At 39.5% G+C, this 11,617-nt stretch overlaps 2 protein-coding genes and 1 non-coding gene across 4 annotated transcripts; 2 read left to right on the forward strand and 1 right to left on the reverse strand.

Moving 5' to 3' along the window:
• Positions 1-981: 981 nt before the first annotated feature.
• On the reverse strand, positions 982-4,504 carry LOC141020078 (galectin-1-like). 2 transcript variants are annotated; one of them, XM_073495126.1, is made up of 5 exons: positions 4,471-4,504; positions 2,083-2,124; positions 1,825-1,904; positions 1,404-1,575; positions 982-1,205 (listed from the first exon to the last, which is right to left on the reverse strand). In XM_073495126.1, the coding sequence occupies exons 1-5, from the start codon at positions 4,483-4,485 to the stop codon at positions 1,059-1,061; spliced, it is 456 nt and encodes a 151-aa protein (XP_073351227.1). In that variant the 5' UTR covers positions 4,486-4,504; the 3' UTR covers positions 982-1,058. The 2 variants fall into 2 exon arrangements, with proteins under 2 accessions (XP_073351227.1, XP_073351228.1); XM_073495127.1 differs by lacking the exon at positions 4,471-4,504 and adding an exon at positions 4,424-4,470.
• On the forward strand, positions 4,076-10,846 carry pick1 (protein interacting with prkca 1). The gene is made up of 13 exons (XM_073495125.1): positions 4,076-4,212; positions 4,783-4,854; positions 5,056-5,167; positions 5,293-5,421; positions 6,122-6,188; positions 6,356-6,445; positions 6,568-6,621; positions 6,800-6,862; positions 7,049-7,182; positions 7,759-7,851; positions 7,975-8,025; positions 8,139-8,283; positions 9,392-10,846. The coding sequence occupies exons 2-13, from the start codon at positions 4,814-4,816 to the stop codon at positions 9,658-9,660; spliced, it is 1,248 nt and encodes a 415-aa protein (XP_073351226.1). The 5' UTR covers positions 4,076-4,212; positions 4,783-4,813; the 3' UTR covers positions 9,661-10,846.
• Positions 10,847-11,441: 595 nt separating this feature from the next.
• On the forward strand, positions 11,442-11,514 carry trnar-ccu (transfer RNA arginine (anticodon CCU)). The gene has a single exon. It is a non-coding gene; the product is annotated as a tRNA-Arg (tRNA).
• Positions 11,515-11,617: the final 103 nt, after the last annotated feature.

Raw genomic sequence — 11,617 nt, forward strand, 5'->3', positions numbered from 1 at the left:
GCGGTCAGCATGCACCCAGCAGTGTTGGAGAAACAGCAGTGGTACGAGTGTAGAAGCTAAGCAATGTACTGCTGTGGACAGGGGCTGCAGCAAAACATATTTAATACACCTAAAAAAGGCCCAACCAAAGACGTGTACACTATATTTAGAATATTTTCAGCATCTTGCCTTTAGTAGCCGTTTCTGACAGGAAATTGAAGCATTTCTAAGCCACCAGACTCCTTTGACCAAACAGTAATTTACCTCGCAGAAGAAAGGAGTAGCTGGTCTGTTGCTCATAAGTTTGCCCGACTGGTTTTGTTTTTCTTTCAATTTTCCACTTAAAGATAAAATGAGATTATCGGTTTTCATTTTCTTCATTCTAAATGCACTGATGATACACAGGCATCATACCCACATCTCTGATGTTTCTCTGAACCAGCAATATACTGTATACAGTATCTAAATTAACTAAATTATTCTGACCAGTTCTTCTGCTCCTCCTTTTGCTGGAGCAGTTTGTTCTCTAACTCGATCTACGTTGTCATACCATGTGTCACTTATGTCTCCAATCTTTTTTTTCTGTGACATTTATCCGTCGTGCGCAAAACCATTATAGCCATCTTCTCTGACTGTGTATTTTTCAGTCCCAGATCACGATGAATGAAGGCAGCAGTAAAGTCTCAGACAGTCACTATTAGTTTAATAGATTCCACTCACAGATTACACAGGCAATCTCAGTAAGCTTTTTATATGCAGTTTGCTTTCTCAGACTGCTACTCTGTCATAAGTAGACTGATATTGTGTGAAGTCAGTGTTACTGTTTGTGGGAAACAGTTTTTCAAAGCCAGGATTAGGCTTCAACCCTTCAAACACAACAAAACCAGATCAGTTGAATTTTAACATTTTATATTCTTGTGGACAACGTGACATTTTTAAATAAAGATACATTCCCAATGCACTGAAGATTTACATCTCTTAATTAATAATGTTTCTCACAATACCTGACTGATTCTCAATGTCTTATCTTTAATCAAACTGATAAACAAATGATACATGTGTAAGAGCAGTTGTGTCTCTCAGCAGATCTTGAAGGAAGTCAGTTTGAAGTCCCCGGCAATTTTGACGTAGCTGATGACATCCATGCTATCACGGTTGGGAAACTGGACTTCCTGTCCGTCAGGAAGCTCCACTTCAAACATGTCTCCAGCCAGCTTCAACACAATCTAAAATAGAGAAGATACTTTGAGAAAATGTTTTTATTTTTAGTAGAAAATATCTGACACAGATATCTTAAAACCTCTCCAAACAAAACCCAAACTCCCTTCATGGCTGAATATCACTGAGGGTAAGTGGGCGAATATGCTCCTTGTGATTTGGGTGAACTGAACACATCTTGACTTCCCTCAGTAAAATTCGCTCACCTTGACATCGGTGCCCCTCTGTAGTGGGTTGTGTATTTCCCGCTTCTCTTCACCCCAACAACCATCAGTCTTTGAGTTGCACACAAGAACAGATCCATCAGCGTCGTCATGGAAACGAGGGTTAAAGTGCAGCGCCAGGTCGTCTGCGTCACAGCCGAGGTCGATCTGGAATCTGGGAGGGTCCAACATTACACAATGATACAGAAGTCTTAATATTGAGATGTTTGCAAATCTTAGAACAACACACAGGCTCAGTGTTAGACATACTATGATCACCAGGCTTTTTATGTAAGTGAAAGTCTAAACTTTACATTTTTCACTGCAGCAATTAACCAGAAAACACCTGCAAAGATATCAACATGTTATTTGATTCAGTTAAGAGGCTCATATGAATTAAATACAATGTGTTTGGTTAGCTTACCTTTCAGCATCATGTTGAATCATCCCCTTTACTTTCAGCTGATCTCCAGCTCTCAGATTCACATTATTCAATTCAAGTTGCTGAGAAACACAGATGAGCAAACATTTTCATCCGGGAATTAAAGGTTTCTGTTGCTCAGAGTGGTAGCAGATTTGGTAATAACCAATTATTAATATCTGTCAGGTATTTTTATTCAACAAATCTATAATCTGTTTGTGTGCAGTGAAATAAAAGCAGAAACAAAGCAGTGGTACTTACCATGTTCATGTTGGAAGCTGGTGTCGGTGAACAGTCCTGGAGCTGATGGAAGATACAAGAAGATGGTCTTGACACACAGGAACAGTCCTCTGTCCAGGGAGACAAAACTTTAGTGTGACTGTGGAGTTTCACCTAATTTATGAGGTAAAGCACAAAACACTAGGTGAAAGGACTTTTATCAGTTACAGTGTGGCCCACTCATCATAGTGACAAGCAAGTAGCCTATTCAATGCAGATGCACTGCTCTGTTTAATCACTGCTGTTCAACTCGTTTGACAAATAAGACTGATTGCCTCCTTGATCACAGAACAGGTTGTGAGTAACAGCTCTGATGGTGGCACTGTGAAGTGAACCAACTACTCTCCCATTGAGAGTGATGGGTACACTGAGGAGGGTCTGCAAGACAGTACTGACGTCACTGGAGCAGAAACACAACCTAGGAGAATATTCTGTACCTGTGCTATTCAACCAATCTATTAAAGTGATGGATAAAAGAACACTGTCGTGTTTGATCATCAAAAATAAATAATTTAAAGATTATTATTCATTGATTGTGTGTCAGGTTGTATCATGTGGTTTTCAGTGAGGAGCCTCCTATTGCGTTTTTGTAGGACCTAATTTATCATTTGCAACAATATCATTGTAATAAAATGGCTTTTTTATGTTTACATTTTTAACCTACTTTTAATGTTAGAGGTGATGAAATAATCTAAATCTTAATCTAACATCTTAATCTATGTTATATTAAACGGTTAGTCGTCGAAAGGTTTTCGATTAATGGTCATACATCAATAACAGGCTTTCATGTCGCCACGAATTATAAGGATCAAATCTGTTTCCGTATCAGGGTTATACTTCCTCATCATAATAACACGTGAGGATGTTATTAGTTATGACTTAGTCTGTAGTAAAGCGCGCATCATTTTTCACTACCCTGTACAGTTTCCCCTTTATTCTGCAGGATTTCATTATAACACACTGAGAGCTTCGTTTACAGTTTGTAACACGACACTCATTCAGTTGTGATGACAACAGTCACTGGTGCGTAAAAGCCAGCGCGGCTGTGCGTAAAGGAGCTTGCTGCGGGAGGGTGCTTGATACACACAGCTTCCTCTCTTACTTCCGCACGTCAGAGAGTATTAAGAATTATTTTTACCGACGGTATTAACAAGTGTTTTGATATACAGCTGTGTCTTTGGTACAGCTGTGTGGAGGAAACGTCTTCAACACGCCTGGCCACGCAACTTGGCATCGTGTTGTGACTTTGAGTAGGATTACTATAAGACTTGAGAGAAACTCACATTGGAGGAAAGCAACATATTAAATTCCTCATGTTAAAATCAGTGCGGGCATGATTGAGTAATAATACTTCCAGTATTTCAAAATACAGTGAATACAATTGTCAACCGTAATTAAGAGTATAAATAAGCTATTCTTTTAATTGTTTTCTGGTCGTCACAGTGAAAATAATACATATAATCGCATTGATCATCTGTACTCATGAACACTTTATCATCAGAAAGCCCTGTGCCAAAGACATTTTAAATATCCTTAAATGAATTAAAAAGTGTAAGCTGCCCTCCAGTGGTCACGGTGAGGAACTACAACACATGAAATTCGTCAAGCGACATCAATAGATTCATTTTGGTTCCTGTAATTTGAAAGCACCTACCGGAAGTGATGGTTTGACTATATTGACGGTAGTCTGACGAGTTCGCTGTGCTGCAGTTCCCGACTGTCGCCGCAAGAGGGCAGTGAAAACGAATTATTTTAAATACGCTGAAAGCTTCTTTGGACGTCATCGCAGGGGCTTTATGTTTGTTTTTAACAAAGTGAACATCAATATAAACTGTCTGTATATCTGTAGTTTCCCCACGAAATAATGTGGAGTCGGTTTGGTTGTTTTTCAACTGTAACCACAAGAAAACAATTGAAAAAGATTTTAGTCTTTCTCAACAACTTCCGCTATGTCGCCGGAAGTGACACAAGAAAGTAAACAGAGGAGCTGTCACTGGATCTAGAAATTAAGATAATTGCTACTAAAGGAAGCGATTTTTAAAAAAAGATATTTCGCTTGATATACACAGTAAGGACATTCGTATGAGAGACTGGTGCATATTTTAAAAAACGGTAAGTCGTACACGGTGTATTCACGTTTCTTAACAAGCGACATTTGCCATTTCCACCTGCCAACATCCTGCAGTAACGTTAGCCATTAGCTTATGATCCAGCGTTAGCGAGCAATTTTCTGGCTGTTGGCATCCGTCACTACAAAAATACAAAGTAGTTGTTTCTTCCGCAAAGTCGACGTATTTAGATTAAATGTTACACTCAGTCCTACCTATTTATCTGGCTAACATCGGGCAGTTAGCATGCACTGTAAGTTACCAGCTGTTTGTCCATATGCAGCAGCAGCAGCAGCAGCAGCGTCTTCTCACTGACTGCAGAGCTGTGAATCAGTGGCATCAGGCGAGAGAAGCTGCGACGAGATTCAGCTCTGCTTTATTTTGAGCACACTTCAAATTGACACAGACAGAATGATGTAGCTCAATTTTGCACTGACTTTATTTCACTGGGAGCTCAGGATGAGAAAGCTGCTGAGATTGACAGAAAGCTGTCTTGATCTTTCTGTCTTGTTCACGTCAGTCCTCAGGTACAGTCACAGAATATTTAAGGTGATGGGTTTTGTTGTGATCACAGGTTTTACAGGGACAGGAGTGACACTCCTACAATGTTCACAGACATGGACTATGAACTGGAGGAGGATAAACTGTGAGTTACAATCATGTTGTCTTTTTTTATGATCTGCCCCATTCAATTATGTGTCTGTGTCATTAACAGTACTTTACACTCGGTACTCTCATTATTTAACTAATTATTTGTAAAATTCAAGAGCTTTATACTCTAATGCTGTGCTTCTTAAAGTAGATTAAAAACTGGGTCAACTAAAGTAACATGTTTTCTCTTCAATAGGGGGATACCAACAGTACCTGGTACTGTGTGTCTGAAGAAAGATGCTAATAATCTTATTGGGATCAGCATTGGTGGTGGGGCACAGTACTGTCCTTGTCTCTATATTGTCCAGGTAGGTACAGAAAACTTGATTGTAACTGTATTTATGTAAGATAAGAACATATGTAGAGTTCCAGTTAATGCTGATAAAATGGCGGTAGAGCTACCTTTTTTAATGTGGTTACTGTTGTCCCGCAGGTCTTTGATAACACCCCAGCAGCTCTGGAAGGGACACTGGCAGCAGGCGATGAAATCACAGGCGTGAATGGGAAACCAGTGAAGGGAAAGACTAAAGTGGAGGTGGCCAAGATGATTCAGGCTGTCCAGGTACACAGATGCTGGGAATGAAATTACAGTCCACAGTCACTTAGTCCTGAACAACACATGCTATGCTCTGATGTCTTATTATTTACCACTTCCACGTTCAGTTGATACACACAAATGTATTGATAACCAAGCACACGAATAGAAGGATGCAAAAATGATCAAAACATGACTCACATTTTTGTGTCCGGTTGTGACTGCAGACTCAGCAGTGAATAGTCCAACAGTTTAGTAATTATGTGTGCAAACCCAACATCAGACTGTGGAGAAGAGGGTTCTGCCAAGCTCTGCTGAAGAGTCCAGCACAATAGCCCATAGCATGTGGCATCACGTCACCGATGCGGAGTGGCTGTGTTGTTTTTGGCATCCATTGTTCACACCAAAAATTCCATGACTTCCTGTATGATGGATTAAAGACGGGCTTCGGTGTGGGATTATAAGGATTAGATTGTGTTGCTGTGCATTCAGTGCAAATACTGCATGTGAGTTTCACCCTCGGCACCATGAAGCGGGAAAAGTTTGCACTTTGTTGATTTTACCACATGTGAAATAGGCTAACACATCTTTGAAACGATCATTTTACAGTTTAATGAATTCAATAAATGGAAGACAGACTTTTTTCTAAAAATTGTCTTCTTTTAAGTAAATCCAATTTCATTTTCTCATCTTTTTTCATGTATCTCTGTTTCTTTTGTTCTTTCAGGGAGAAGCAACAATCCACTACAACAAACTGCAGGCAGATCCGAAACAGGGGAAGTCTCTGGATATAGGTATCTTTTCCACTAGATACATGCTCGCTATTAATCATGAGTCATTGGTTATTTATATTAGTGTGTGAATTATGTGTGATAATGTTCAGTATTGCAATTCTTCCATTATCACAGTAACTTCTATCCAATGCTGTACTGTGCATTAAACACTTGTTTTTGTGTTTCAGTACTGAAGAAAGTCAAACACCGCCTGGTAGAGAACATGAGCTCAGGCACTGCAGACGCTCTTGGACTGAGCAGAGCTATTCTATGCAACGGTAAGATTATTATTATTAATATTATTATTATTATGAGCATTCTGATTTCATTAATTGATTGCTACATGTAGATATAAAGCTCTACCTCTGTGGACTGATTTTACTTTTACTTTACTTTACAGATGGACTGGTCAAAAGACTGGAAGAGCTGGAGAAAACAGCAGAGCTCTACAAAGGTAAAGAGTAAAAAACTGGTCTTCAGTAAACTTAAGTGTTGACCCTCAACCGTGTTTTGTGTAATAAATGAATTGAGCTAACTTTTAATCTGATGTTTTCGTCAGACAGATGATGTGGAGATTCACTTGTTGCCATTTGTTCAATCCAGTTTCTCAATATTCCTCTGTTTGCTTGTAGGACTGATGGAGCACACAAAGAGGCTGCTCCGAGCTTTCTTTGAGCTCTCTCAAACTCACAGAGGTGAGTGACTAATCACAGTCAGAAATGTAAAGTATGATTCATTTGTTTGGGCACTCTTTAACCTTTGACATTTACAGGCAAAGAAAATAAAGATAGAAAACAAGATAGTCTCAGCCATGGATCTCAGTTTATCTCAGCTTCAGTGTCTAATACATCTGATTGGTGTTTGAAATTCTACCCTTCCAGCGTTCGGGGATGTTTTTTCTGTCATCGGGGTACGGGAGCCCCAGGCTGCAGCCAGCGAGGCTTTTGTGAAGTTTGCTGATGCTCACCGCAACATTGAGAAATACGGTATTCAGCTGCTAAAGACCATCAAACCCGTGAGTAAAGACTCGTAGGTTGGCAGTGAAGCCCTCGAGAACACTCAGGACTCTTGAAGTTACACTGTGGAGCTTTTGACCATTAGCAGTGCTATGTTTTAATGTATTTACAAGTCGGTTCCCATTTTGATTATGCCGTACAAAGGCATAGGCCATGCAGTTTCACAGTTTGACACTTGGTGGCGGCACCGCACTACCAAAACGTATCAACATGCCAGCAAAGACAGTGCAGAAGATGATGATTTAAAAAACTTTTTACAGATGTTTTATCAGAAAGGAAGCACACTCAACATGCTGCTTGAGAAAAACTCCACAGGGCACCTTTTAAAGAGAGAAATGTTTTTATTTAAATGTTCATGTAGCGGACTTGAAAAAGTTGCAAACTTGATGAGCTTATTTTTGCCTTGTATTTGTGGCTCGTTAAATTTGATCAAACATCATTAATAGTAGCACAAAGCACATCTTTGTTTGTTTGCAAAGACGTCTAGAGTCGATCCAGCTGTGCTCTCTTATATTGTGTCTTCTGTCATGTACGGATCTCATTACATGACTGACCAGTAACATGTTGTTGTGCAGATGCTCCACGATCTGAACACGTACCTTCACAAGGCCATACCGGACACAAAGCTCACCATCCGCAAGTACCTGGATGTGAAGTTTGAATATCTGGTGAGTCAGCAGCACCGTGTGTCTTTTAGTTAAAGTGTGATGTACAGTGCAGTGCCATCACTTGTAAATCTGTTCAAGAAGTCAGTCAACAGAGAGACAAAATTAATTCTTTGTGTCTTTCAGTCGTACTGCCTGAAGGTGAAGGAAATGGATGATGAAGAATACAGCAGTATTGTAAGTTGTCATTTGAGTTAACAAGATTTACAGGTTTTGTTTTTTTTACATCTCTCATACGATTCTTGTACTCGTATCATCTGAAGCAGTGAATAATGTGCTTCTTCCTACAGGCCATGGGAGAGCCCCTGTATCGAGTCAGTACTGGGAACTATGAGTACCGCTTGGTGCTGCGGTGTCGGCAGGAGGCGCGAGCCCGCTTTGCCAAAATGAGGAAGGACGTTCTGGAGAAGATAGAGCTGTTGGATCAGAAACATGGTCTGTTGTTGTTGTTGTTGTCTTTTTACAACTCACTCAGGTGCAAACAACACGGTCATTACATCTCTGATCAGTTTCTCTCTGTCGCCCACAAAAGGAGCTATGTCTGTCACTCCGACCACTCAGCCATGTCGGGATGTAAATTTTGTCACAGGTCGAAACACATCTGATATCTAAAGCAGGATGTGAGAGATAAAGGACTGGTACTGTGTACATGCTACACATGAGTAGGGATGCAGCAAATAACCAATTTTACTAGTAACCATGGTTTGAAATGTTGTGGTTTTGCAATCGTAGAAACTCAGCTGCAAAGACTTTTCTGTTTCTGTTCTCATACTCAGAAAAAGGGACATGATGCTACATTGTTTTTTGAAGTAGCTGAGTTAAGAGCTGGACTTTCAGGGCCATGTAAACCAGCAGCAACAAAGCAGGAAAAGGAGTATCGCACCGTTTATAACTTCCCAAAACGGCATGTAAACCCCTCAAGGGCATAACAGCTTTCTTTCATTTTTACTGAAGCTAAACTTTGTACTTTATGTTTTGGTTACTCTATTATTTCTGTTTTTAAAACGCAGCAACAACCAACAAAGAAATGTTGTGGAGACAAAATACAAAGAAGACTCTAAGTGAAGATGCTCATGATTTATACATCTGTAGTGTTGTAAAAAAAAAAAGAATGTATGCATTTTAGTCATGAAACTGGGATTTTTTTTCTCAGACTACAATCGCACCATCAACATCTATAATCATTGTATCCCTAGATGTGACAGACAAAAGAGAGAGGTGAACAGTATCCACTGTTTTGACTGAAAATGTTTCAAATTTAAAGACATGCTTTGATTTTCTTTCATCTAACGTATATTTTAAACCGTGCTACATTTTAACTTTATGCAATTATTATCAAGGTAATATTATTCTGGGCCAGTTTTGGCCAAGATAGTTAGTGTGATAGTTTCATATTGGCGCCCAGCTTGAGAAGCAGAATTTTTTAGAATTAGATTAGTCAGAAAAAATGCACAAACAAGCAATGCAAAGATACAGAGGAATGTAAAGCAAAAAACGGAATACAAAAGTAAATTGATTTCCCTCCTGTCCTCTTCACCTACAGTCCAGGACATCGTGTTCCAGCTGCAGCGCTTCGTCTCGGGCATGTCGCATTACTATGACGAGTGCTACGCCGTCCTGAAGGAGGCAGATGTCTTCCCCATCGAGGTGGACCTCTCCCGCACCATGATCAACTACAGCAGCCAGTCGTTGTCCTCCTACACCGGAGATGAGGAGGAGGAGGACGAGGAAGGAGGAGGAGGAGAGGAAGGAGGCAGCAGCGCGGGCAGACAAGCAGAGAACGGCGCTGAGAAACTGATCGATGATGAATGAGTGTGTGTGTGTGTGTGTGTGTGTGTGTGTGTGTGTGTGTGTGTCCTTGTGGAGCCCATCCATCCCTCCAACATAAACATTCTTCACTTGCAAATGTCAGTGCACTCACCAAGCAGGGCTCTTTGCAGTGGTATATATAGCAGATTAAATGGATGACACTACTGTCAGAACGGTGATAAACTACTGAAATTGCTGCTATGATGCTGTGCGTTGGTGTTTTGGTGGTGTTTTCTTCCTGTAATACTCTAAAATCAACAGCTTTGTTATTATTTTACCATAACGAATCTTCACTGTCAACTTTCTCTTTAAAAAAAAAAAAAAAAAAAAAGACCATCCTGCTTTCCAATTTGAGCGTCCTCCACACATAAGGTCATTGCCTATGACTGTTAGAGAGACCACACAAACAGAAAGCAACTTTATTTTAATTTGAATGTAATGGAGGGACTGAAATGCAGCAGATTAGGGTTTATATTCATATGAGGTGTGCCTTCTTTGCTCTTAATGAAGTGTAATGTGTCCGGGCTGTGTGTCAGTGTGCATATTTTGGATTGTAAGACTTATACTTTAATATTTACATTTTTATTTTGTTATTTTCTTTGCTACAAACTTGTCACATTGAACAGGGTTCACTGTGTCACTTAACAGAGAGTTTTCACTTTGCTTAAACTACTTGCAAATGGATAAATATGTGAAAATGTGAAGGTGTTGTTGAAGATAATAACAGACACTGATGTGATTCTGTTGCTACATTTGGCTGTGTCCACTGTTTTTACTTCTTCTAATTACATTTTTAGTTGTTACACAAGGGAGAGCTTGCATTTGCCACACAAAATCTCCACAACCAAAGTCTTTTTTCCCCCCACGATTCAAGTTAAAATGTGTTATTTTCTTGTAACACTCGCCCATGTTGCTAACTTCCCGTCAACAGTGTGTGTTTTCATTCCAGCAGTGTCCTGCACTCAGGTAGTGTTTCTGTGCGTGAGGAGGAAGCTGCACACAGCCTGACAGAGCTGTAACACTGTGGAAACTGATTGAAAAATGCAAACACTACATGTAAATAAGTATGTAAAGGTGGAAAGGGTGTAAAAACTCTTGTCATTCCTACTTTATTTATTGTTTATGTCAAAATATATTTACAAGTTGTAATGAGCAAGATTACTTCTATATTATAGTGAAAATAATTATACACTCGCGTGTGTGTGTCTTTCTTGTCTGCAGGGGTGTAAGATGATTTAGTGGATTTTCATAACAGACACTGGGGGGCAGTATCACATCAGAGCACACTGTTCTGCAGTCAGCAATGATCTGAATTAAAAACAGTTTACTCATGTATTGTTTTCTTTTTATGACTGTATTGTAGTGAATCAGAAGGACCTAACGTTACTGTATGTTATTTTGTCTTACACACATAAGTTAATAGACACCTAAGGCATACTGGCTGAAATTATTAGGTCTATTTTGATGACTATTATACTGGCTATATTGCCTTTTGCCATAAATAAAATCATAATAACTAAAGTGTTTGGCTTTTGCATATTTTAGGATGGTTTGACACGTTTTCAACGTTAAATTTAAAAACGTGCTTTTCTTTTCACTTTAATGAGCAAAAACTTGTGATATTAGTCATGTTAATGCACTGAAAAAATGCAGCAAATAATGATAATACATATAAATACATATAAAATGATGAACATAGAGTTGCGTGACTATAATTAACACCACTACTACTTCATTTATGTTCATCAATAAATAGTTTCCTGATGATGAAAACGTGCTGCATAGCCCCAGTGGCCTAATGGATAAGGCACTGGCCTCCTAAGCCAGGGATTGTGGGTTCGAGTCCCATCTGGGGTGAACGCTTTTGTTCCCATTTATAAACTCTAAAAACAAAGACGACTGAATCATGTATGCTTAAATTATGCCAAATCATGTACGACTCTGTTTTCACACCAAAGGC

The sequence above is a fragment of the Pagrus major genome, chromosome 23 (genome assembly GCF_040436345.1).
Source record: "Pagrus major chromosome 23, Pma_NU_1.0".
Taxonomy (NCBI): Eukaryota; Metazoa; Chordata; class Actinopteri; order Spariformes; family Sparidae; genus Pagrus; species Pagrus major.